The 27,630-nt window shown below is 46.0% G+C and overlaps 1 protein-coding gene across 8 annotated transcripts in view; it reads left to right on the forward strand.

The window, feature by feature from the left end:
• LOC100072001 (galectin-9) overlaps positions 1–26,717 on the forward strand; it is a 40,385-nt gene extending 13,668 nt beyond the window's left edge. The window contains exons 3-10 of one of the 8 annotated variants that reach the window (XR_011423052.1): positions 5,060–5,216; positions 19,697–19,797; positions 20,649–20,826; positions 23,213–23,304; positions 24,255–24,456; positions 25,318–25,428; positions 25,651–25,824; positions 26,306–26,717. Coding sequence is in view for 6 of the 8 variants with exons in the window: in XM_070226430.1 (XP_070082531.1) it covers positions 20,791–20,826; positions 22,875–22,967; positions 23,213–23,304; positions 24,255–24,456; positions 25,318–25,428; positions 25,651–25,752 (636 nt within the window). In the remaining 2 variants the exon portion in view is untranslated. Of the gene's footprint in view, positions 1–5,059; positions 5,217–19,696; positions 19,798–20,648; positions 20,827–22,808; positions 22,968–23,212; positions 23,305–24,254; positions 24,457–25,317; positions 25,429–25,650; positions 25,901–26,305 lie in introns of those variants that run through there. The other 7 variants (XM_070226432.1, XM_070226435.1, XR_011423051.1 and 4 more) reach the window with 7 other exon arrangements.
• Positions 26,718–27,630: the final 913 nt, after the last annotated feature.

The raw sequence follows: 27,630 nt of genomic DNA on the forward strand, positions 1-27,630 counted from the left end.
TGTGAGCACAGGGAAGCGCGACTCTTTGGGGCCATTATTGTAAGGAGCTATCACAGGAAGGGTATCTGCGAAGACCTTTCCTGTTCTAGCCCTTAGAATCTGAGCTCTCAGAGGGGACAGGTAGTTTAATTCAGGGAGGAGAAAGCCAGGACCCTCTGTTGCTCCCCAAAGCTGCTCGGAACGGGAGGGGTTTGGGGGGAGTGACCCAGTGACAACACGCAGAGTCTTGAGGTTTCTTTCCTGCCTCTGGTCGGAAGTCCACAGCACCAGTGAGCAGCTGCCCCTATTTCTGTGCAGTCCAGTAGCTCAAAGTAAATATTCTTGAGCACCTGTTATGTGCCAGGCTCTGTTTTAAGCAGCATGCATGGTTAACTCATTTAATCTTCTGCCTGGTAGGTACTATTATCATCCCAGTCTCCTAAATGAGAAAAGAAACAGATGCTAAAAGTTAAGTTGTTTGTTCAAATCACTCAGCTAGCAGTGCACTCTTTAATGTACACAGCATACAGCCGGTAAAACTCAGGGGTTTGAGCACTAGAAGAAAAGGGAGCATAGACAGCAGGGGACGCTGAGCAGGATTCAAACCTCAGCCCTCTCGCTTGCTGGCTGTGTGGCCGAGCACCAGTTCTTGGACCTCCCAGAACCTTGGTCTCCTCGTTGATGAAGAAAGTGGGATCTTGTTACCTGGCATAGATGTTGTGAAGAGTAGGTAAATGAAGCGTGTGAAGCACTTAGCCCATAGTGAAGACTCAAAGCCCAATGGCTGCCTTCATCCAGCCAGGATCTGTACCCTCACTTCCCAGAACACCAGGCTGTTCCCTGGAAGGGGAGCTGTGCATTGACCCCAGTGATTTCCTTCCCTCCAGCCCCAGTGGACCCCAGCAGCGGGTCATCTTCAGTTGGTATCACATGGGTGGCCCAGGACACCCTCTAGTTTCCAGTGTGGGTGCAGGTTTCCACTTCTCACCCTCATCCCACCTTTAAATGTTTATAAAAGTTGCCAGTAATTTCAGTAAGTTTCTCAGTTGGGAGGCAGAGCAGCATTGGAGAAGCAGACACGTTCACAAGAGATTTTCACGTATGGACGTACATGGGGTAACCAGTCAGGTTCAAAACTAACCAGCTTGACCTAAAGAAGGCTAACTTATGCCCCATCAAACATATTGTACATGTGTTTAACTGTTAAAGAATGCCCTCTCTTAAGAGGAGGACACATACTTTCCCTCCTACACCCTATTGGTGACACCCACCCATGTTAGTCCCTTTCCGGACATCAGGGACACGTTGACCTGCTAATTCACAACTGAATTCCTCTTTGAAACCTTGATGAAAAGATGTCCTGGGTTTGCATAATGTATATTCTTTGTTCTAAAAACATGTAAGATTGTACTGAAAACCATGCTTCCCTGGAACACTTTCTTCCTTTCTGGAAAAGTCCTTCTGGGTTATAATCCTCACTCTGGCTCAAGTAAAATACAACACTCTCTCTTATGTATAGAATGGTTATTGGTGGGGTCGGCCCGGTGGCATAGTGGTTAAGTTCCCCAGCTCTGCTTCGGGGGCCTGGGAGCCACTGGCTCAGATCCCAGGCACAGACCTATCCACTGCTTATCAAGCCATGTTGTGGCAGGCATCCCACATGTAAAGTAGAGGAAGATGCGCATGGATGTTAGTTAAGGGCAAATCTTCCACGGCAACAAAGAGGAGGATTGGCGGTGGATGTTAGCTCAGGGCTAATCTTCCTCAAAAAAAATGTTTTTTGGTTGTTTTGTGTCAACATTTCTTGGCATACTAAAGCAGGCAGGATTTCAGAGAAACCCCACAGAGACCACCTGGAATCCACTTTGAACTGGCATTTGGTGCCTTGCGGGCCCATTGAGCCCCTCCAGCTTTATGGAACTCTTCAGGTGCCCCTGGTGAGCTTCTCTTGAAACCCCAACCTCTTTATTTAGGTCCTAGGTCCTGAGTCTTACTTGAGCTGTTTAAAGTCTTAAGTCTAGGTGTCTTCAGAAGGTACCAGTATATATCCTAGGGAGGAGAAACCTAGGGGGAATTTCTTAGGCCAGGGGACACCAGGGGGACCTTTGGAGTGAATGCAGCAGGCTGATGATTTTAACTTGGGGAGAATTGTGTCTATAAAGTCTGAACAAGTTGTTTAATAGCAAAATGAGAGACTGAAGACTCATTCAGCTCAAAAGAGAAGGCACACAAGCTTCTCCCAACCATGAGCCATTCTCTGGTGACTGAGAATCTAGTGAGAGTGCCTGAGGTTGAGCCTTGAGACATGCAGTGGTCTCAGAGGGAATTCCACTGTGATCTTTCACTTTAAGTAATTGACAGCTGATCCAGGGACGTGCATGTGAGGGTTGGTCATCCACATGCTCCAAGCCCATACAGAAGTTTTCGACTGCTGGCAGGAGAAACCCAGACACCTAAGAGAGTGTTCACGACTACCTTAGGGCGTGACACTCAAAAGCAGCACACTTCTGACCCACTACACTGTGCTTAGATATTGTCCAGACTTTATAGTAAAATGAAACTAAAAGAAAATAGGAAATCTCGCTTCTAAGGCCGACCAGCTACCAGATGCACAGCCTGCCCTGGAACTCTGGCTGGCTCCGTGTGCAATGCGTAGAGCGGAAAGGACACTTGCAAGTGCTTAACAAACTGGGGATAACGATAAATGGTGGGAACTTGGGATGAAGATAACCTGGGATAATTTAAAATTACAGTGGCCCCTTTGGGGCTCCCTTGAGCCTACAAAACTTGTCCATTGGCCATTAGAAGGAACATTACAATTGGATAGGATCTTTTAAGGGTGCACTTATTAAGCTGTGGCTACCTTTGAAGGAGGACCCAATATTAGCCCCTTCCAGGATTAACGAGACTCTGAGAGATTTTCTCGGAAACTGCTACCCTTAAGCAGTCAAGGCAAAATTAAAATTAAAAATTTAATGTGGTTGTTTAATATTGTCAGCAACAGTCACTGTATGTCCGAGCAGAAACCTGACAAGATCAGAAATTTTGTCAAACTGGAAGCTGATGTTGAAAGCCTAATTGGAAATACTTTTTAGGCTTTCTTCCTTAAATTAAAGTAAAACTAAGAACCCAGAGGGAAAGAAGCAAATTAAAGAAAATGTAATTAGATGGATGTGTCACTCCTTTGATAAGTAACTAACCTGCCTGTTTATCTCAAAAGACAACTTGTGACCTCTCTGGGAGCTAGTATCTAGACCATCCCAGACTGGAAAAAAATGAGGTGGGGAGGAAGAAGCTCCTAGAGGTGCAGACTGCTATGAAAGCACCCTTGCCCAAAAATACCTAAGGAAAATTTTTTAAAAGAGCCTATAGAATCCTTGTTGTGTTTTTGTGTGTGTGTCTCTATATGTGCTATATACGTGATATTTTTCGGACTCTGGGTAGTACAATTTCCAGAGTGCTACTTAATTAGCTTAAAGTGAGAGCTTGTGTAAGTGTAACAGATGTATATTTCCCTTATGATTTATGTAGTTTTAATTATATGTATTAGAATTCTTAGCCCTTACAGACCTCAACTTTTAGCGAAAACTAAGTAAGCCATTATAAACTTTTACGTTAGCATTCTGTGTCTTTGCAAATTTATAAATACTTTTTTAATTTCTGGAAACATGCTACTTCCTAGTACAATCCTTTAATAAAATACAAGACATGTTTACTAGTTCACCCAAACATCTTTCAGTTTCTCTGTAATAAGAAGCCAAAATGGTCAACTTAGACTTCTTTAGCATTTAGATGTAAATGCAACCCAAATGCATTTCAAGTTTATGTGATTTTAAAAAAAACGTTGGGAAATAGCTTAAGTTTTTTTGGTTTGATTGAAACAAGTATGTCTTCAGAGTTGTCAGCATTGGATGCGATGCAGACATGCAGCCTTCTTTCTACTTGGGCTTATTAGTCAAATGAGTTCATGTTATCTCTGTTACAAAATTTGCCAGCAAAGTAGCTTAGAATGATAGCTGGTTGTGTCTAATGTCTCATGAAGTTTATGTAGGCAATTTAAACCTAATTTTTGGAAACAAACTAAATAGATGCAAAAAAGATAAAGGTTTGGGTGAATTTTTTAATAATAATTATGTTATCCTGGATGAACTTTACTTCAAAACCTTTTGGTGACTTGAAACCTTCGAGTTTTATTAAGTTCAATGATAGAAATTTATTGACTATCTAGGTTTATCCAAGTAAGATAAAACACGGAACTATTAATGCTAAAGAAGTCTAAGTTGACCATTTTGGCTTCTTATTACAGAGAAACTGAAAGATGTTTGGGTGAACTAGTAAACATGTCTTGTATTTTATTAAAGGATTGTACTAGGAAGTAGCATGTTTCCAGAAATTAAAAAAGTATTTATAAATTTGCAAAGACACAGAATGCTAACGTAAAAGTTTATAATGGCTTACTTAGTTTTGGCTAAAAGTTAAGGTCTGTAAGGGCTAAGAATTCTAATACATATAATTAAAACTACATAAATCATAAGGGAAATATACAAAGAAAACAAAATGTGTTTTTAGTAAAATATATATGTCTTTTACTATATTTACATACATATATATATGGAATGGAAATGTTTTCCATTAAAGGGAAGAAAAGGAGAAAAAGCATAGGACAAAATCTGGATGTAATGAGAAAGTTATAGAAGTTTTGTGAAAAACGGACCTGGAGAAAAGAGTTTTATGCATGGTCAAGCTGGCTAAGATTGGAATAAATTAAAGTAAATGAGTTTTAATCTCAAAAGTAAGCTGGTCAAATAATCAGAATTTGGTTTTCTCTCTCTGAAGAGGAGAAGTTTCCTGGGCATTTCGTCTGCTCTTGACAATGAGATTGTAAGAGGTTTCTCTGCGCTTTGAGTAAGTCTACCTGAAAGATAAAAATTCTGTGTTTTGTCAAAATAATTTCCTATGTTCTAAAAGGCTGAAATATCTCTATTAAGAGAACTAAGAGGTTTTTTGTTTGTTTTTAACTGTTTGCCTTTAACAACTGTCGTCACTTTGGGAAGAGGAATAACTAAGCATTATTTCACAGCAACCAGTGTCCCACAGCAAGAGAAGACCAGCAAACACCTGATCTGGATTGACCAGTGTTTTAAAACTGACTCCGACTGACCAACACAAACACCTGCAAACCAGATTGAGAAGAAGAGGGTGTCTGTGGTAGACAGCTGTCCAAGACTCCAGACCAGGCCTGTATTCCCAACCTTATATCTCCTCATTTAAACCCTTGTAATGCTTAAACCATGTACTCATTTTATAATTGTTCTATTCAAGGTTTGCAGAATGATATCATACTTAAAGAAAGTGATTGGTTAGGAACAACTGGTCTTGAAGGCCAGACATTTCTTAAGTGGCACATAATGGAACTCAATGGTTCTGTGGAACAAACCTCTGGGTTTGGCTACTGCCTGGATGGCTGAGATGCTGCACCCTGGGGTTCCCTTGGATGCAGGGAAGGATTTTCCCTGAACTAACAATTGTTGCCCATCTTCCTCTCCTTAAGGCCAGATGGGCTCCTTCAGTGTTCCACTGGTATGACCACCTAGCAGCTGTATTTGTTCCTTCTTTGGGGCTGAAAGCTGTCATATCACATATAGAAGCCCTTACTAAATTTACTCAACAAGATCTCAAAGATAGTCAAGCAGGAATGGCCTTATAAAATACTGAAATATTTTCAGTGAGAAAGGCTGTCCTTCAAAATAGAATGGCCTTAGATATTTTAACTGCATCCCATTGTGACACGTGTGCAATCACTCCAATGGAATGCTGTGTTTTTATACTGGATGAAGCTTCCCGTGCATCATCTCTGCTAAGGCACGTGAAAAAGCAGGTGAACACCCTAAGGGACCCTACACTTGGTCATGATTTGTTTAGTTGGCTCCCTTCTGGTATCAGCTCCCTTTCGCAATGATGGATTGCAATTCCTATTTCTCTTACTCCTTGGAATTCTTCTATTAGTCTTAATATTCAAACCGATTACTGTTTTCTTCACTCAGTGTTTTAAGATTGGCGTGCAGGCTAGAGTATCGATTGCTCAGTGACTTGACATGGTCGATCGATCTTACAACCCTGGATGGTTTTCCTTTTCTGATAAAGACTATGCCTAAGAACTCATTTTAAACCAGACTTTTCAAGTATGGAATTATCTGTTCTATAATTGGGATAAACAATGTAACTATAGGAAGTCATCGAAAAGCACATGTGCAATATTTGTGTAATAATCTAAAAATAAGTAGCAAGTGGCCGGCCCGGTGGCACCTCAGTTAAGTTCACACATTCTGCTTGTCAGTGGCCTGGTGGGGTTTGCCAGTTCAGATCCCGGGTGTGGACAGGGCACCACTTGGCAAAAAGCCACACTGTGGTAGGCGTCCCATGTATAGAGTAGAGGAAGATGGGCATGGATGTTAGCTCACGGCCAGTCTTCCTCAGCAAAAAGAGGAGGACTGGCAGGGAGTGACATCAGCATCATGGCAGGATGAGCTTGCCCAGGACTCTCTCCCCTCCAACATACTACAAAAAGGAGCAGGCCTATTCCAACAAAAATTATCCTAAAAGAACAGGAATCCTCGGAGACCCACAGCAGCCAAACTATTGAAGTCAGAGTGGCTGAAGGCCCCTTGGAGTAGCTGGAACAGGGTAAGAGAGAACTTCTCTCCCTTCTCTAAAGACTGGGAAGGCTGACTAGGGAGGCTCCATGAGGGAAGGAGTGGGGGAGGGGACACATGTCTGTGGGATCACCCAGGACTCCCTAGGGCCCTTGCAGCCCAGACAGAAGCCCTCTAACAGGGTGAAAGCTTTTGCATGGGGTGACCTCATCAAGTCAAGACCCCAGGAGAGCAGATAGTGAGAGCTGATCAGGAAACCCTGGTCTGTGAGCAAGAGAAAGTGTCCCCCCTCCCCCAACCCATGCTGTGATGGCCATCTTGGCTGAAGGTGGAAGGCTCAGAATATGTAGCTCTTGACCTCTCCCATTTAGTGGCGACAGGCTGTAACTACAAGCAAACAATATCACAATGGGCAAGACGTGTAGTTCCAGCATCCATCCATCTTCCAGCATCCGTCAACTTACCAAATCTCCAGACCAGAGGGAAATCCAGCACCCAGAATTATGACTTGAGGACTCAGAAATAAGTAAACTAAAGGACAATGAATTCAGAATAGATATTGTCACAAAACTCAATGAGGTAAAGGAAAATATAGAGAAACAAGTCAGTGAGTTCTGGAGTTACTTCACAAAAGAGATTGAAACTATAAAGAAGAATCAATCAGAAACACAAGAGACAAAAAATACAATGGAAGAAAGAAAACATAATATGGATTCCCTGAATGCCCGTGTGGACGCCATAGAGAGGAGCAAATCAGTATAATCAAAGATAGACAGGTTGAATGGCTCCAGACAGAGAAAGAGAGAGAACTAAGACTAAAAACGAATGAAGAAAATCTCCGAGAAATAGCCAACTCAATGAGGAAATGCAATATAAGAATTACTGGTATCCCCAAGGGTGAAGAAAAGAAGAATGGAGCAGAAAGCATGCTCAAAGAAATAATAGCAGAGAACTTCCCAAATCTGGGGAATGAGAGAAAAATGTGTGTGGAGGAAGCTTTCAGGTCTCCTAGATTTGTCAATGTAAAAAGAACTACTGCAAGGCATATAGTAGCAAAATTGGAAAAAATGAATTTCAAATAAAGAATACTCAGGGCAGCAAGGCAGAAGAAAATAACCTACAAAGGAACCTATATCAGACTTTCAGTGGATTTCTCTGCAGAAACCTTACAAGCTAGGAGAGATTGGAATGACATATTCAAAACTTTAAAAGATAACCATCTTCAGCCAAGAATACTCTATCCAGCAAAAATATCCTTCAGATATGACAGAGAAATTAAATCTTTCTCAGACAAACAAAAGCTAAGGGACTTAACAGCCATGAGACCTCCCCTACAAGAAATCCTCAAGAAAGCCCTCATACCTGAAAAAAGAAAAAAAGGGAGAAAGGGGTCACAAAACACAGACTAAGGAGACAAATAGATAGAATCAGAATAGGATACAAATATAGCATTAGGATAAAGGGACGGAAAACACCAAAAACAAAGACAATCTTATCACTTTAAGCACAAACTCACAACACAAGTTGGAATAAGGGATGACAATAATAACTTAGGAAGGAAGGAAGAAAGGGACTGAATCAGTTTAGGCTAAGGAAATAACATGCCACCAGAAAATGGACTATATTATACACGAGATTCTGAATACAAACTTCAGGATAGCCACTAAACTAAAAAGCAGAACAGAGACACAAAACATAAGTAAGGAAATAAGAAATTGCAGAAGTCAATGGGTAGGCTAAAACACACAGGACGAGAAACAAAGGAAACACAGGAAAACCGGAAAACGAGAAACAGAATGACAGCATTAAGCCTTCATGCATCAATACTCACCTTCAAGGTAAACGGATTGAACTCTCCAATAAAAAGACACAGAGTGGCAAAATGGATTAAAGAACAAGATCCAACAATTTGTTGCCTCCAGGAAACATACCTCACCTCCAAGGACAAACACAGGCTCAGAGTGAAGGGGTGGAAGACAATACTCCAAGCTAATAGCAAACAAAAGAAACCGGGTGTCACAATACTTATATCAGACAAAACAGACTTCAAGGTAAGGCAGGTAAAGAGAGACATAGAGGGCCAATATATAATGATCAAAGGGACACTTCATCAAGAAAAAGTAACGCTTATAAATATCTATGCACCCAACACAGGAGCACCAAAGTTCATAAAGCAACTATTAACAAACGTAAAAGAAGATATCAAAAATAACAAAATAATAGTAGGGGATCTCAACACCCCACTCACATCAATGGACAGATCATCCAGACAGAAAATCAATAAAGAAACAGTGGAGCTAAACGGAAAGCTAAAACAGTTGGACTTAATAGACATATATAGAACACTCCATCCAAAAACAGCAGAATACACATTCTTCTCAAGCACGCATGGAACATTCTCAAGGATAGACCATATGTTGGGAAACAAGGCAAGCCTCTACAAATTTAAAAAAATTGAAATAATAACAAGCATCTTCTCCAATCATAATGCTATAAAGCTAGAAATTAATTACAAAAAAAAGCTGAGAAAGGCACAAGGATATGGAGACTAAACAATATGCTATTGAACAAGCAATGGATCATTGAAGAAATTAAAGAAGAAGTCAAGAAATATCTGGAGACAAATGAAAATGATAACATGCCATACCAACTCATATGGGATGCAGCAAAAGCTGTATTAAGAGGAAAATTCATCACAGTTCAGGCACATCCTAACAAACTTGAAAAATCCCAAATCAGCAATCTTAAACTACACCTAAGTGAATTATAGAAAGAAGAACAAACAAAGCCCAAAGTCAGCAGAAGGAGAGAAATAATAAAAATCAGAGCAGAAATAAATGCTATTGAAACAAAAAAGGCAGTAGAAAGGAGCAATGAAACAAAGAGCTGGTTCTTTGAGAAGATAAAGAAAATTGACAAACCCCTAGCCAGACTTACGAAGAAAAAAAGAGAGAAAGCTCAAATAAACAAAATCAGAAATGAAAGAGGAGAAATAACAACAGACTCCGCAGAAATGCAATGGATTATAAGAGAATACTATGAAAAACTATATGCCAGCAAAATGGATAACCTAGAGGAAATGGATAAATTCTTGGACTCCTATAATCTCCCAAAGCTCACTCAAGAAGAAGCAGACGATTTGAACAGACCAATCACAAGGAAAGAGGTTGAAACAGCCATCAAAAGCATCCCAAAGAATAAAACCCCAGGACCAGATGGCTTTCCTGGGGAATTCTACCAAACTTTCAGAGAGCATTTAATACCTATCCTTTTCAAGCTATTCCAAAAAATTAGGGACGATGGAACACTTCCTAACACATTCTATGAGGCTAACATCACACTGATACCAAAACCTGACAAGGACAGCACGAAAAAGAACTACAGGCCAATATCACAGATGAACATAGATGCAAAAATTCTAAACAAAATTTTGGCAACCCGAATACAGCAATTCATCAAAGGATCATACATCATGATCAAGTGGGATTCATACCAGGAACACAGGGCTGGTTCAACATCCGCAAATCAATCAACTTGATACACCACATCAACAAACTGAGGAATAAAAACCACATGATCATCTCAATAGATACAGAGAAAGCATTTGACAAGATCCAACAGCCATTTATGATAAAAACTCTGAACAAAATGGGGATAGAAGGGAACTACCTCAATATAATAAAGGCCATATATGACAAACCCACAGCCAAGATCATTCTCAATGGGCAAAAACTGAGCACCATCCCCCTGAGAACAGCAACGAGACAAGGATGCCCTCTATCACCACTCTTATTTAACATAGTACTGGAGGTCCTGGCCAGAGCAATCAGGCAAGAAAAAGGAATAAAAGGAATCCAAATGGGGAGGAAGAAGTGAAACTCTTGCTGTTTGCAGACAACATGATCTTATATATAGAAAACTCCAAAGAATCCATTGGAAAACATTTAGAAGTAATCAACAACCACAGCAAAGTTGCAGGGTATAAAATCAATTTACATAAATCAGTCCCATTTCTATACTCTAATAACAAACTTACAGAAAAAGAACTCAGGAACACAATACCATTCACAATCGCAACTAAGGGAATAAAATACCTTGGGGTGAATTTAACTAAGGAAGTGAAAGACCTATACAATGAAAATTACAAGGCTTTTCTGAAAGAAATGGATGATGACATAAAGAGATGGAAAGACATTCCATGCACATGGATTGGAAGAATAAACATAGTTAAAATGTCCATACTACCTAAAGCAATCTACAGATTCAATGCCATCCCAATCAGAATCCCAATGACATTATTTACAGAAATAGAACAAAGAATCCTAAAATTCACATGGGGCAACAAAAGACCCCGAATTGCTAAAGCAATCCTGAGAAAAAAGACAAAGATGGAGGCATCACAATCCCTGACTTCAAAACATACTACAAAGCTATAGTAATCAAAACAGCATGGTACTGGTACAAAAACAGGTGCACAGATCAATGGAACAGAATTGAAAGTCCAGAAGTAAAACCACACGTCTGTGGACAGCTAATCTTCGACAAAGGAGCTGAGGGCATACAATGGAGAAAAGAAAGTGTTTTCAACAAATGGTGCTGGGAAAACTGGAAAGCCACATGTAAAAGAATGAAAATTGACCATTATTTTTCACCATTCACCAAAATAAACTCAAAATGGATCAAAGACCTAAAGCTGAGACCTGAAACCATAAGGCTTCTAGAAGAAAATGTAGGCAGTACACTCTTTGACATCAGTATTTAAAGGATCTTTTCAGACACCATGTCTTCTCAGACAAGGGAAACAATAGAAACAATAAACAAATGGACCTCATCAGACTAAAGAGCTTCTTCAAGGCAAGGGAAAACAGGATTGAAACAAAAAAGGCAACCCACTAACTGGGAAAAAATATTTGCAAGTAATACATTCAACAAAGGGTTAATCTCCATACTATATAAAGAACTCACACAACTCAACAACAAAAAATTAAACAACCTGATCAAAACATGGTCAGGATACATGAACAGACATTTCTCCAAAGAAGACATATGGATGGCCAATAGGCACATGAAAAGATGCTCATCATCGCCGATCATCAGGGAAAAGCAAATCAAAACTACACTAAGATATCACCTTACACCCATTAGAATGACAAAAATAACCAAAACAAAAAGTAACAAATGTTGGAGAGGTTGTGGAGAAAAAGGAACCTTCATACACTGCTGGTGGGAATGCAAACTGGTGCAGCCACTATGGAAAACAGTATGGAGATTCCTCAAAGAATTAAAAATAGAACTACCATATGATCCAGCTATTCCACTATCTATCTATCCAGAGAGCTTGAAGTCAGCAATTCCAAAAGTCCTATGCACCCCAATGTTTATTGTAGCGTTATTTACAATAGCCAAGACATGGAAGCAATCTAAGTGCCCATCAACAGATGATTGGATAAAGAAGATGTGGTGTATATATATATACACACACAATGGAATACTACTCAGCCATAAAAAAGAACAAAATCGTCCCATTTGCAACAACATGGATGGACCTTGAGGGAATTATGTTAAGTGAAATAAGCCAGATATAGAAGGACAATCTCTGTATGACTCCACTCATATGAGGAATTTAAACCTGTGGACAAAGAGAACAGATTAGTGGCTACCAGGGGAAAGGTGGGGGAGGGGGGCTGGGGGGTGGACACAAAGGGTGAAGGATTGCACCTACAACACAACTGACAGACAATAATATACAACTGAAATTTCACAAGGTTGTAAACTATCATACACTCAATAAAAATTAACTTTAAAAAAAAGAGGAGGATTGGCAGTAGTTAGCTCAGGGATTATTTTCCTCAAAAAGAAAATAATAATTAACAAATTACATACCCTATGAAATGCTTGCCCTGTTAATATATACCTCTCTGCTTGTCCACTATATCCCACTGTTTCCCCCCACAGTGGATACCTGGGCAAGTCAATGAAATAAAGCCTAGCACTGAGGGACGTGACAGACCCAGGGCAGGCAGCAACCACCCTGTCACCAAAGGACAATATGTTGATCGTCAATACTTTCTATCAAGAAATGACTGACCAAAACAGGAAAGTGACAAGAGATTTTCACATACTGAGCTATATGGGGTAACCATTCGGGTTCAAAACCAATTCGGCTTGAAGTAAAGAAGCCTGACATGGCCTGTGAAACATGCATTGTACATTTGCTCCAACCGTCGAAGTAAACAATGCACCCTCTCACGGGAGAATGCTAACTTCCCCTCCTATGCCCTGTGGGTAATGCCTGTAATAGTCCCTTTCCTGATGTCAGGGCCATATTGACTTCCCAATTTGAAACTGAATACTTCTTGAAAACTTAGATGAAAATGTATCCTGAGTGTGTTTAGTGTACGTTCTTTGCTCTAAAAAGACAGGAGAATGTACCATGAGTCTCCGAACACTTTCCTCCTTTCTGGAAAATGTCCTCCTGGGTTATAATCTTCACTCTAGCTCAAGTAAAACTCAACTTTCTTGCTTATCTATGTGATTATTATTAGTTATTTTGCCTCGACAACATGTAAGCTCATTCATCTTCTCATCACCAGGTAGGAACTGAGTGTCTACTATGTTCCCCCTTGAGCACATGGTGTGTCCGACACCCCTTGGGAATAGAGGTGGTCCTGGAGGAGATGCAGAGGACTAGGTTCTGAATCTCACCTGGTGCCTCCTTTGTTGATGGATTGGGCTAGCCTTCCACGGCAGTGTGGAAGAAAGGCCTGAGTCATGCAGGAAGTGGCCTGGGATTTGCCATGTGTCTGGAACACCACAACCATCACTGTCTGCAGCTGGACCCCTTATGATGGCTGCTGGGTGGGGGCTGAGGAGCAGCTGCTACATATGGAAAGACCAGTGGGATTTTAGTTGGTGAGACCACTGAGTGATACGGCTGCCCAAAAGAAGGAAACCACCTTAGGCTGCCTTCCTAGAGGAAGAACATCTAGAAACAAGGGAGGAGAAAGCCTCCTGCTGTTATGTGTCGGTCAGATTCCTTGGGGACAGTGTCCAGTTGTGGGCACACACCAGGAGGACAGGGCAAAGCAAGAGAACATCACTGAGTGCCTACTATGTGGCAGGGCCACTGCAATATTGTCATATATAAGAAATATGCATTTGGTCATTCAGATGATCAAAGTGTATTTCTCATATACATGTGGTCTTCATCCACAGTTCCTGGCTCACAGCTCCCAAAACCGTCAGAATTTCTTGTTTATGTTACTGAAGGTGACGTTTTGAGCCAAGCCAAGGGTAGGGGCTGGCTGCTAGGAGAACCAGCCTTGTGATCAGAGGATTGGAAATTGCAGAACCACCCCCTGATTTCTGGGGTGAAAGAGGAGCTGGAGTGGTCTTGAAGTTGAATCAATCGCCAACAGTCTAGTCAATCATGACTACGTAATGAAACCTCCATAAAAGCCAAAAGCTCAGCTAGTCTGTCTTTCTCTAAGAGTGTCCAGGTTGGTGAACACATGGAGGTACTGGGAGAGTGGCGCCCAGAGAGGGCAGGGAAGCTCCACACCCCCTCACTCATACCTTGCCCTACGCATCGCTTCCATCCAGATGTACATCTGTGTCCTTTATCTCATCCTTTAATAAACTGGTAAACCTAAGTAAGTGATTCCCCGAGTTCTGTGAGCCCCTCTAGCAAACTAATCAAACCTGAGGAGGGGTGACGGGAACCTCTGATTTATAGCCAGCCAGTCAGAGGCACGGATAACAAACTGGACTTGTGACCAGCATCCTGAGGTGGGAGGTGGTCCTGTGGGACTGAGTCCTTACCTGTGGAATCTGCGTCAATCTCTGGAAAGATAGTGTCAGGATTAAGGTTAATTCTCAGATGCCCTGCTAGTGTCCGAGAACTGCTGTTGGTGTGGGGAACTCTACACACACAGGCACACACAGACACACACACACACACACACACACACGTACACTGGAATCGGGTCCAGGGACCTTTTGCAGCCGAGCAAGGTGCTTTTCCTGTGATTTCTCATTGCACATCAGGCAAATGATGTGAGACAAGTATTAGCTCCATTTACAGAAGGAGAATCCGGGGTCACTGAGGTGAAGGAACCTGCTCGGGGTCATCCAACCAGCAAGCGAAGAAACTTGCATTTGAAGCCAAGTCTGGCTGATTCCTAAGTCTGTGCTCTTGCTTTGCACCTGGGCTCCCCTGTGGGATGATGTTCCACTCCGTGGAAAACACCGTTTCATTGCACGTTACGTTCTCCTCAGGAGGTCCCTGGATACAAAAGAGAATGGACTCATTGTTCCTTCCCACTCAGCTGATCCGCCTCCACCCCCCATTCCCTGCGACCCCCCTGGAATGGGCCATGGGTGAGAGGGTGTTGACAGAACCCAAAGAAGAGCCTGACATGCTGGGCTTCCCACTCCCCAGGGACAGAAAATATTGATCAAAAATGAAACCAGGATACCAGTTCTAACAGAGCGCTCCTTGTCACTGGGGTCACAAAGCACACAGCCACATGGGCCCATTAGATAGACAGAATGATCTTTCTACTTTCTCTATGGAAAACATGGCATGGTGGCCCATGTGGCCCAGTGGTATAGTGGTTAAGTTCACATGCTCCACTTTGGCGGCCCAGGGTTTGTGGGTTCGGATCTTGGGCACAGATCTACACATTGCTCATCAAGCCATGCTGTGGCAGCATCTCCCATACAAAATAGAGGAAGATTGGCACAGACGTTAGCTCAGGAACAATCTTCCTCACAAAACAAGTATCACTATGCTAACTGTTTCCTCTCTTCCTCCAGTGCTTGGAATATTAGCTTGAGGGCTCAATGGAACGTCACTGCAGTGGTGGTGTCTGCACCCTACTTTTTCCTGGAAAACAACTGATTCCAGTGGGAGGGGGTTCCTGAGCTCCAAATAGTTTAAATCCCTCTCCTCAGGCCGAGACCTGCCCTGCCCAGCTCTGTTAATGAGATTTCAGCTGGAGGGAGGGGCAGGAAGGCACTGGGGACCAAGCCAGGGAGAAGCCTGCCACCCTGCCCTGCCAGGGTCCCTTCTCTGCCCCAACTAGGAGTCCTCGTGTCCTTCCCCTTTCCTCTAAAGAAGTGTTTAGTTTCCATTCCTGATGGGGAAGGAGTGACTCAGGCAGCAGCCCCTGTGGACAAAGGGCCGGCCTGGGTGCAGGTGGGGCTCATCACTGGCTCTCAGGGAGTCATTCCCAGGAAGCCCGGCTGCCCTTTGATTGGCCCTGTCCACAACCTGGGTGCCAGAGCCCATGTGAGCCTTTGCCAAGCAGAGGCCAAGAGAAGGAGCGTGAGAGCTGGAGCAGGGCCTTCACTACGGCGGCGGGAAGAGTCTGCTGATGAAGGGTGTTGTCTGCATGTTGATGCTCCCCCTTGGCATTCTCAGGCCAGTGGGAGAGTCAGCCCGGGCCTGGAGGTGGTCCCGTCCAGGCTGGAAGACTATTCAGCGACTTCATATTGCAAGGTCTCTCCTGGGTGACATACAGCAGAGCCAGTTGTTTGCTTTTTATTTCAATTTTGAAATATACAGAGAATTGAGTTCCTTAGATGTATCTCAAGCTGTTTCTTAGAAATTGAGGTGGACTTTACGTAACCAAAAGTTTGGTTTCTGAACGCGATGCCAGTCCAAATAACGAGAACAGAATCTTGAGTGGAAGAGGAAAGGTTTTTACTATGCCAGGCACAGGGAGCAGAGCAAAGGCTCATGCCTCAAAAATTGCTAGCTCCCGGATGAGGAATGGGTAGGGATTTTTATTTGGGGTTTTGGGTAGGGGAGGGGGGAACATGTAGCTTGTGCAGCTCGGTGCTTTCCCACCAGCCTGCGTTTGGCCTTAAAAGGCTGCTTGCAGCAAGGCAGGGGGGGAGGGTGAGATAGGAGGATGGCAGGCGGGCGTCCTTCGCCGTTGTCTCGTCTTCTTGTTTGAGGTGGGTTCGAGCGCCAGGAGTGGAGGAGTTGAGGTCTGGCCTCTGCTCTTTGATATTCTTGAGACAGCAGCTTTCCTGGCAAACTTCAAGGACACATGATTAGCTAAACTTTAGTGTACCTCCAACTCCAGGCCACCTGGGCTTTTAACAATTTGTAACTCCCATTTAGTTGTATGGCTCAAAGAGTCCAAGTTTAAAGAAACAGGTATTTACATATGAGTGGAGCTAGAGAAGCAGGAAAGGTGGAGGTGGGTTTTAGTTTTAACCCCATATACATTGGGTTCAATGTGGGGAACTGATATCAGGGCTGATGTTAAGAGCCTGTAACACTTACATAGTAGAGAAAAGCTTGCAAATCAAGCTCCTCCCTCAGTATCTGTGGGGAACTCATTCCAGGACCTCTGCAGATATCAAAATCCACAGATGCTCAAGACCCAAGGGTGGGGTGGCAGGGTGGGAATTAGGGTGCAGGAAGAGAAGATCGAGAGAGCTCACTTGGTCTGTTATCTAGGTCCCCCAGGGCTTTCTGAAAGAGAGAACATCATGGGGGGGGGGGGGGACAGTCTCGTTCCTTACCTGGTTGTTTTGCAAGTGTCTATGTCCTACAGCTGGTGATATGTTTATTCAAGATGGACGTCTTTGAACCGGGTGCCTCAACGATCCAAAGCTTATTATCAGGCACTCACACCACCTTTTCCACAGCAGCCGCACCATTTGACCTGCCCACCAACGGTTCCCAAGGGCTCCTTCTCCACATCCTCAGCAACTTGCCATTTTCTGGTTTTTTGACAGTTGCCATCCTAATGGGTGTGAGGTGGCCCACTCATGTTTTGAATAAGTCCTTTGGTCTGTAGTGCAGAGAACAGAGAGCCTCAGACAAGTGTCTGGGACATTGAGTAACAGAGCTCTGAGATGGAACTTTCCCAAGGGCTGCTTCCTGCCTCGTTTAGCCCAGAACGAGGCCCTGGGAGTGGATGGTGGTGACCTCACAGTGATGCCAGGCTGCTCAGGTCAACGGCACCCTGGCACTGTGTGTTGAGGATGCCTCCCTACTGCCTTAATTCATCTGAAAACTCACTGGCCTTGGGTTTGACTGTCGTCCCTCTATGAAGGGTGGGAGCAGAGGGCCCTGGGGCTCTCCTTTATGGGCTGGACTCACTGTGACTCACTTCCAAGGTCCATGGTGACACCAATAGGCTTGTTGCTAGAACTCTAGCTGTCCCTGTGTCTCCCTGGGCTCTGGGAGTTTTTGGTTTTTTAACAGAACTTTATTGAGATATTATACATGTAGAGTAAAATACACAGATTCTAGTTTGCTGGGTGAGCTTTTACGTACATAAACAGCTGTGTGACCACTGTCCAGATCAAGCTCAGAACACTTCCAGCCCCAGAAGACTCCTCCGGCCCCTCCAAGGATAATCGCTATTCTGACCTGTTATCACAGGATCTGCTCACTTGTGTCTGGCTTCTTCTGCTTGACTGTGAGCTTCATTAATGTTTTTTCTTGTATCTGTAGCTCCTTTTGATTGCTGAGGGCATTCCATCGTATGAATACTACAATTAGCTTCTTCTTTATCCTCTTGGTGAACACTTGTGTTGTTTCCAGTGTGGGGCTCTGGTGAGTCAAGCTGCTATGAACACACATATGTCTTTACCTCTCTTGGGTAACTATCTAATGATACGGGCTTGGTGAGCCAAGGACTCGAAAGAAAGATTTCTTGGACTCTCAAGGTCTGGCAGTAATGCTCCTTTATTCAAAGAATAGCATGGAGTAGCATGGGGACAGGACCCATGAGCAGTAAGAGCTGCAGGCATGGGGACAGGACCCATGGGCAGTAAGAGCTGCAAACATGGGTTGAGGGTAGGGCTAAACTTAAGGCATAGGTATGTGACTTATCTGTTTACAAGACAAAGGAAAGATTATGTAAAAATGTTGCTAAAATGGTCTCAGTGCAGATGGGGTCTGGTTATTGGGTGGTCCTATAACTTTAGGTACAAATCAGATTGGATTAAATCAGGACATCCTATGCTTCCCAGAGGATGATATAGATCGGAACGTAGGGCAGGTCAACTTGGGCTTCTCTCCCTGGGGCAGCCTTGATCCTCATCATCTAGGAGTAGAACAGCTGAGACACAAGAGGTAGATATTTGACTTTACTACAATCCACCAAGAAGTTTCCAAAGTTATATTATTTTCACTCCAACCTGGCAGTGAATGGGGGTTCCAGTTGTTCCCTATCCCAATCAATGATGATGTGGGCCCTGGTGTCCCTGGTGTCAGAGATGATTGCAAAGAATTTCCCTGCCTTTCTCTCCTTTTGGCTCCCACTGTGCTGGCTGTCCCTTTAAATCCGGTCAAATTCTGGTGGATCCAGGAATATAGTGAGGATGGAAGGTGAGCCAGGGGTCACATGGCCTCAGTCTACGGGATAATCTCAAAGAAGTCAGTCTTTGCGAATTCTGTCCCATCGAGCAAGGGGCAAGAAGGAAGAGGGGTGCAGACTGATGCGAGGCCCTGGGGCGTGACAAATAAAAATGGCAAGTAATAGGATATATTGGAGAATATGAAGAAGCCATTTGGTGTAAACCTAATTCGGCCTGACCTTGTCTTTCCAAAAGGGCCTGACCGTGGCCGTTGAGCATGCATTGTATATCTGCTTTAGATATTCCCTACGGCAAGAACAAAGGCCCTTGAGATAAAGGTGCAACTTCCCTCCCCCTCCAAACGTTGGCATCTCCTTAAGGATTAAGCGTCTTTCCTTAGGATAGGAAATGATTGCTGCGCTCACCTGTCACCGCCCAGCTCGAGGCAATAGACTTGACTCCTGCTATGCCCTCCAAGATAGGAGACCCACTACCTGCTGTGTCCATCAAGTGCTGTGCCGACAGGGCAATCTTGTGACTATTGTGGGAGGGACATTTCAATCATATGTGAAACACCCTGTTTGGGGGTATATAACTACTCTGTGCACCCCACTTCTTTGGTGCCCTTTCTTCCTTTGGGAAGAAAGGCCCCTGGCCATGGTCCTCAGATTTCAGCTCAGAATAAACTCACCCAAATTTTCATTTATGGATTGGTTATGGATTATTTTCGTCGACAGGCGCCTTCTACCTGCTGCTGCCTGAATGACCCTGATCTGTTCATCCTCAGTTTATCTGCTGGCCTCTCGCTAGGACACTGCATGGAACAAATGGACCTTAGGTATGTTTACTGTCACCACTCTCCTCCCTCCCCCCCCCCCCACTCCCCCAACCCAGCCTATCCTGCTAGTCTCTTTCAGGCAATCACGTCCCTTAACCAGGTGCTAGAGCCAATTAAGGACAGTTTAATATGTGTCCCTCACCCCCATATCACTTGGAATGTTCTCTTATGTCCAAGACTTCTCCTGTCTCTCTATTCTGAAGCCCAGGAAAAAGAGAGAGAGGAGAAGAAGGAGATAAATTCATAAGAGGGCTCAGAAGCTTCCAGGGCACCACTGTGCTCTCGGGCAAAAGTCTCCATTATGACGTTTCCTATTTGAAAAACATTTCTTTCTATGTGATTATCTTTTTATATGAGGAGTAGAATTTAAAGGGGAGAAATACTTTCTTGAGAACCTAAGAAGTATCCTCTTATAGCTGCCACTAGTGAGCTGTGTGACCTTAAGCACATCCCTTAAACTCTCTGAGCATTGGTTTCTCTGTGTGTAAAATGGATAAACCAGGCCTTTCCACCACCACTACCACCACCATCACCACCACCACCACTCTGGGCACAGGCATGGCCAGGCACACAGGCCCTGTCAAGTTGCCTCACTGTTTTCTGGACCTGACCAAGCACGCTCAGGAGACAGTTACATACTAATGGGCAGAATTGTCTAGAAACTCACTGTCATGTCAGTGTGGTCAGGCTCTTTGAACCTCTATGAACCAGATATGATTCAGTCTGAAGGGTGGAGCACAAAAGGAGAGAGGAGGTAAGGGCCACTGGGGTGGGGAATGTCGACTTCCCTCTGCTCGGGTCCCCCACTTGCCCCTCCTTCTCCGGTAATCTGCCTTTCTCTCTTTCTCTAGATCCGCTTCCTCTCGCTCCCGGCTCCTCCCCATTGAATAACTGCCAAATCGCAATCGCATTTATATCTCTGTGAAGTCCTCCCCAGTGCAGACGACTGTCCAGCTAGTGTGAGAAGCAGGTGGCCAAAGAGGCGGTGGAGAGATGGCCAGCACCACACAGCCTCCCTACGTGAACCCAGTGAGTCCCGGGCTGTGGGCATGGGGCAGTGCTGGCCTGGGGGAAGCAGCTCTGGGGCTCTGAGGAAACAGCTCTTGGGAGGCAGGGGTAGGGGAGGGGGCATCCTAAAGAGAACACAAGAAGGGCAGGAATGCCAGATGGGGAGATCCTGACACAGCCTCTCCTCCACGCTGGTCTCCCCTGTGCCTCTCAGGACTGGAGGACGATGAGCATCGGGACTTGTGCGTCTGACAGAGGGTTCCTGAGCTCCCTCTGGGGGCCTGGTCCTAGGTGCCGGTGGAGGGGGTAGAAGACAGGCGTGAGTAGTGATGAGAAGAGTGATGTTTTGTTTGCATGAAGGGCAGTAAACAGGACTTCTGGGGAAGGTGACAACCCAGCACGGCAGTCGAGGGCACTTACTTTGGAGCTGGCCTTCCTGGGTTCAGCCACTGACTAGCTGGATGACCTCAGGCAAGTTCCTTTGACCTCTGTGGGCCCCACTTTCCACACTGTAGAATAGGGTGATCCTGTCCCCCGCTCCCATGGTTGGGATGAGGATGGAGGGAGGCAGCATCTCTAGGGTGCCTGCACATGCCCAGCACACACGGGGCTTCGGAAGGGCTCAGTGTTGGCAGGAGTCTGGATGCAGCAGGAAAGGGCCCCGAGGAGCTGGTGCTCCCTGAGGTGAGGTCAGCAGGCCAGGACAGGTCCAGGGTGTCTGCAGAGGGGCCATCTCGGGAATGAGAGGAGTGAGGTTGTCCCTGCAGTGTGGGACACAGAGGGCGGCCTTGTGCACCTTTGTGCCACCTGTGTGGAGGCCCTGTCTGCAGGCGGTCTCGTTTCAACCCCATGAGGCTTGTCATCCCTGCGTCACACAGGGAAGAACTGCGGCTCAGAGAGGTTGGGGCCACTGGACACAGGTCCCGATGGTAAAAGACAAAGAAGGAAGGTGACTCAATTTACCCCAGAGGAGCAAAGTGCCCACAGAGAGCGATAATGGGGAAGGCAGGTGGCAGGGCCTCCAGGGCAGAACATGTCCCACTGGGCGTGTTCTGCATCAGATAGGGATCCTGGAACCCCGGCCAGGCCCTGCCACTGTATCATTCTGGTGACTGGTTTTTACTTTCCAGTCCTTGGATTCAAAAGCCAGATTTTTCAGATCAGGACGACAGTCCTCCTGTGGGTAGCATAGACCTCAGACAGGGCCTTGGAGTCCGGACAGGAAAGAGGACGGGTACCGTCCCCACAGGCACTGGGAGCTCCCTGGGGACCCGCTGACCTCCAGCAGCAGGGACCACACTGCTGCCTCTGAAGTGTGGCGGAAAGGGCATGCGGCCAGCTTTTCTGCTCAGTCCCAGCTCCTCAGAGACCCGGGACAAGGCTGCGGCCACAGGCAGGACAGGACTTGCTGTTTGGTCCAGGGAAGTGCTCCGTGAGCCAAGAGTGAGGATATTCTGTGTTTCCTCATGAGAAGGAGGCTGTGTGGTGGTTACAAGCATGGGTGCTGGCCTTCAAATCCCACTCTATCACTCACCAGCTGTGTGGCTTTGGGCAAGTTACCACACCTTTTTGTGCCTCAGCTTCCTTATGTGTGAAAGTGGCACTAAGAATGGCCTGGGTTGTTGTGAGGATAACAAGGAAATGCAGACAGGGAAGGTCGCCACCAGAAGGGCCTCGGGACCTCTGGGCAGCAGCGCCCTCTGGCGGTAAGCCTCGCACTGCCTCCTGCAGGTGAGCCCCCTCTGCCAGGGCGGCTGGGTGCCCTCTGGTGACACCGGGCCTCCAGAAGGAGGTTGCCCACCCTCTGGCCTGTAGGGCCTAACTCTGCTGTCAGCACTTCTGGACAGGAAGGGAAGGAAAATTTCTCAGGCTCCAGGCACAGCCAGAGGAGAGAGCAGTCCTGACTCGGCACAGGGATGAAGTCACCCTGATGCCAACAGCGGCCGCTGTCAGGTCTGCAAGCCAAGGGCTTTCCAGACAGCACCTCATCTAATCCTCCCAAGATCACGGCCAGGCTGGGGCTCTGGTGCCGCCGTCTGGGTGCAGACAACTCAGTGACCGCCCAACAGCAGAGCTGCCAGCGCAGGAGTTGGAGGCGAGCCCAGGCCTGTGGACCAGAAAACCAGCACAAAAACCACCCTCCTGTGCCATACAGAGCTAAAGTGAGTGTTGTTGCCTGCTGAGATCCCTCCCTCACAGACACGCTCACATGCACAGTCACACATGCGCGCGTGCGCACGCACACACACGCACACAGGTCCAAATTCCCCAGCAGCTTTGGTTGCCCAAGCTTAAAGCAACACATATTTGTTCTCTCAGTTCTGGAGGTCACAAATCTAAACTCAAAGTGTCAGCAAGGCTGTTTCCTTCTCAAGGCTTCAGAGGAAATCCTGTCTTCTCTCTGCAGGTCGTCCCCTTCTGTGGGACAATCCAAGGGGGTCTCCAGGATGGACTTGAGATCACCATCAAAGGGGTCATTTTAGCCTCCAAGGACACCAGGTACCTGGAACTGTGGTTTCTCTGCAGCCTTGCCCCTTAGCACACCATGGTGCCGGTCAGCTCAGGATGGTTCACCCAGCACCCTCCAAGCTGCCTGCACCTGGACATGCCGGATGAGGAGGGCCTGGCCCCTGCCAACACTGAATGGCACCACTGCCATCTGCCAATAGCGTGCAGGCACCATTAACATAGATTCCCCGTGGACATAGGGATGACGGGAGCTTGCAGCCTAAGGAGAGAAGCAGGCAAGCGCAGAGGCAGGTGATCATGTTATAGGGTTGAACTCTGCACACTATGACCCAGACACGCAAAATATCCCATCCTCTGTTTCCCGTAACGGCCCTCATCTAATCCCAAACCCTCATTCAGCTAATGTCGAAATATTTAAATTTGCCATCAAATATAATTTGATGAAAGTTTTCATGCCTGGAGAGTTCATATTTGTTCTATGCCTCCTATTGTATCTCATTTTATTTCATTTTTATTTTATTTTTTGGTTACGACTCCCCTTTTGGACCCTGTCTTTGCAGGTATAGTCCCATCAATTTCACATGTTCTTTAAATTTGTTCTCTTCTTTCCCAATTGAACAGACGTGGGCTGGCCTCCAACCAGTGTCCACCTGGTGCTGAGGGCTCTTGTAGGCATATTTCCTGACTTCCACTTTTGAGACAAATTTGTAGTTAGTTTCCAAGACCTATGCTTCCTATTGCTAGTGTCAACACTTTTCTTTAACCATTTTCTACTTATTTTTAGTAAATCACACCGTAAAAGCAAAATGTAATAATTGCACAAAAACAAAGTGCTAATTAGGTGAACTGAAAGGATGGCAACCATCTCAGGATCGCTGGTCACGTGCAAGTTCCCAGATAGATGCCAGTCAAAGGCAAAGCCCTCCCATTCCCGCCATTGGCGTAAACCAGGCTACAGGTGACTGATTTCCCTCGTCTAGGTTTGCTGTGAACTTTCAGACTGACACCAGTGACAATGACATTGCCTTCCACTTCAATCCTCGGTTTGAAAGTGGTGGGTATTTGGTCTGCAACACGAAGGAGAATGGATACTGGGGGACAGAGGAGTGGAAGACACCACTGCCCTTTCAGAAGGGGGATCCTTTTGAGCTCAGCTTCCTGGTGCAGAGCTCACGTTTCCAGGTGAGCCGGAGCTCTCCCTACCCCCCTGGCCCCGGCCCACTGCCCGTTCCCTCAGCGCTAACAGGCCTGGGGAAGAGCCTTTAAATAATCACACACATTGAGATCTGGCTGAGCAACACCATAGACAGATGACAGGACCCTTTCCTTGTAAGGGTGTTACTGATGGCTGCAGTCTCCTTACGCACCCTCACCTGCATCTACAGGTGCACCTGTTGCTTCTTTTACGCAGGGACGAAGAACCAGATAAGTCACCATGGGGTTTTTTGGCCTCCTGGGTCTTTAAAGTACAAGTTCATTCCTTTCCTCTGCTGTAGCCATTGGTGTAGCCGGTCGCTGAGAACGTTTGCTTTGTGGTAACATTGTTGCAGCCTTTACCCAGGTTCCAGTAATGGCTTAGTTTTGCAAGGTGCTGCACCTTGCTTTTGCCAGCAGAGCCTGTCTCTGGAGTTGACAAGACGGGAAGTGGTGAATATTTCTGTGTCTGCGCTGCTCTGTGAAGGTGGATGTTCCCATCCCCTCCATGTTCAGCCTGAGGTCGCCTCTCCTCTGTTCCCTATGAACGTTTTTATGCATATTTAAATAACACCCAGGTGAACTATGATTAGACACACAAGCCTACTGCAAGAAACGAACAACCAAGAGATCTAAAAAGCCAACAAGTAGAGCCAGGCAGAGACTGAGCGGGGATGCCCTTCGGATCCCACGCATGTTCCTGTGACTGGGACAGCTCTGAAGCCTGGTGCCCATAACCTACAGGGCATGGATGGTCTTAATTTCTAGAAGCAGGGGTCTTGGAGCCTCAGGTGTGCTCCCCGCCCTGGCCTGGGTCCCCACTCCTGGAACATGCGCTTATCTTTGCAGGTGACAGTGAACAAGAACCTCTTTGTGCAGTACACACACCGTGTGCCCTTCCATGGTGTGGACATCCTCCGTGTCACCGGCATTGTGCAGCTGTTCTCCATCAGCTTCCAGGTCAGCTTGTCCACCTGGCACCTGTCCCAGGGGCTGGGGGCAGGGCCCATTCTAGCCATGCATAGGCCCTGTTGGGTGAGCCCAAATGCAGGTGGCTCTGTGGACACCCCTCCAGCTTCCCTGGCCCGTCCTTCTGGTGTCACTGTCTCTGTCTGGAATACCTTCCTCAGTCTCCCAGATTCTTGGGCCACTCCTCTCTCTCACTCTCTGTTTCTACCCTAGTTAGGAGGCTGTGTGGCTCAAGAAAGAACCCAGGCTTGGGTGTCGAACTGGATGCAGCTCAGATTCCTAGTTCTTCCATTCTCATTGGCTGTGGGATCGTAGACAAGCGACTTGGCCTCTCCCAGCCTCAGTTTCCTCATCTGGTGAAAGGGTATAGTCGCTGCTGCCCCAGAGGTATTGTGTGAGTTCAGACTGGTGATATATGTCAGAGGTTACAAAATGGCCCTGATGGGCTCACACCAGGCCTTACTTGACCATCTCCGTATTTTAAAATTTTGGAACATGTTGCCACCTTCTAAAACATCAGGAAAAAATTTGCGAGATGAAGGAGTTCTCCAGCTGGATGGTGGTGATGCTTACACAACAGTGTGAATATACTTGGAACCACTGAACTGTAACCCTAAAAATGGTTAGGACAGTACATTTGATGTGTATTTTATCACAATTTTAAAAATGTCAGGAAATATCACATGGAAATCTGGATTTCTGGCTGTTTGTGAAAACTGGGAAGTTTGGGGTGTGCTGGGCCCAATTCCCGCAGGGCCCTTGTGACACCAGCTGTGGACTCTAACCTACTTTTTTTCTTGTCTGTCTCGTCTTGTTAAAAGGGTGCAGATGTTCCTTTGTCTAACAACTTTGTGACTGTCGTTTTTAGCTACACCCCAAGAATGCTATATAAAGGCCAACTGCCCTGCAGCCAACCACCGTGAACTGGACCACAAGGGTCTGGACCACGACTGCAAGAGTGACAGCTACGCAAACGAGCAGAGAGTTGCACTAAAGTAACCTGCCCTCTTCAACATCCTAAATTCTCCTCCTTTGGGAGGGGCAAAGGAGCCATTTTTAGGTCATGCAAAGTATATAAAGGTATGTTTTCAATCCACACATGTGCAAGCTTATGCCCACCTCTACATGCGATGAGGAAACTTTTGAACATTCATTCTCTACCCCAAATAAATGTACCCGCCTCCCCAGGCTCGTGGAGCCATAGCTTTGTGAAATTGTTCCCTATGGTCTCCTTTTGCTTGCTGCTGATGCAAATAAAATTATGCTTTGTGTGATCACTACTCCTGGTGTAGGTTTTGATTTTAGCTCCCCAAGGAGCGGACTCACTTTGGCCTGTTACCACCAGGAGGCTGGATGGAGCTGTTGTTGCCACTTTCAGTATTTGACTGCACTCCTGAGGTGGGGCCAACACACAGAGGCCCCCAGCAATTATGAGCTCCTCTCTCCTTCATCATCACCTCTCATATTACTCCCTACCCAACCGTCTCCCTGTCAGTGGTAGAGGGAGAGATGGAGAGAGAGAGAGATGGAGAAACAAAGAGATGGAGAGAGCGAGAGAGATGGAAAGAGAGGGAGAAATGGAGACAGGGAGAAATAGAAAGGTGTGCAAAGAGAGAGAGGACCATCCTGCTGTCGCCTCCTGGAGCCTAATCATCCCTGCTGCCCCTCCATGTGGTCCTGAACACCCTCCCACCCCCCCCCCAGCCTGCCTTGCTCTCTCCCTCTGGCCCCAGTCTGTCTTTCAGCTCTGTCTTGGCTTCATTAACGCTTCTCTTCACCCCGTGCTGCCTTTTACTTTAACAGAACACCCGCACAGCCCTGTCCCACCCGCCTTCTCCACGAGGGAGTTCTCCCAGGCTGCCCATTTCCCACACAAACCCAACGGGCACAAACCTCAAGTCAGTCAAACACAGAGTGTCTGGGAAGCAGCAGTTAGCAGGAAGGACAGAGGCATGAGAGGCCCATTCCGGCCAGCAAGCCAGCCATGGCCTACAACCCCACCAAAGGGTCCCTGTCTCCCTCCACCAGGCACCCAGAGCCAGGACCTGGAAGTCATTCTGGGTCTTCCCTCCCTCCCCTAATCTCTCTACAGGGCACCAACGCCTCTCCCTCCCAAAGCCACCGCCTTGGTCCAGGCCACCTGACCCTACAACATGAGGACTATGGTCTAATTCCCCACTCCCCTCACACCCA

This window comes from Equus caballus, chromosome 11 (genome assembly GCF_041296265.1).
Source record: "Equus caballus isolate H_3958 breed thoroughbred chromosome 11, TB-T2T, whole genome shotgun sequence".
NCBI lineage: Eukaryota > Metazoa > Chordata > Mammalia > Perissodactyla > Equidae > Equus > Equus caballus.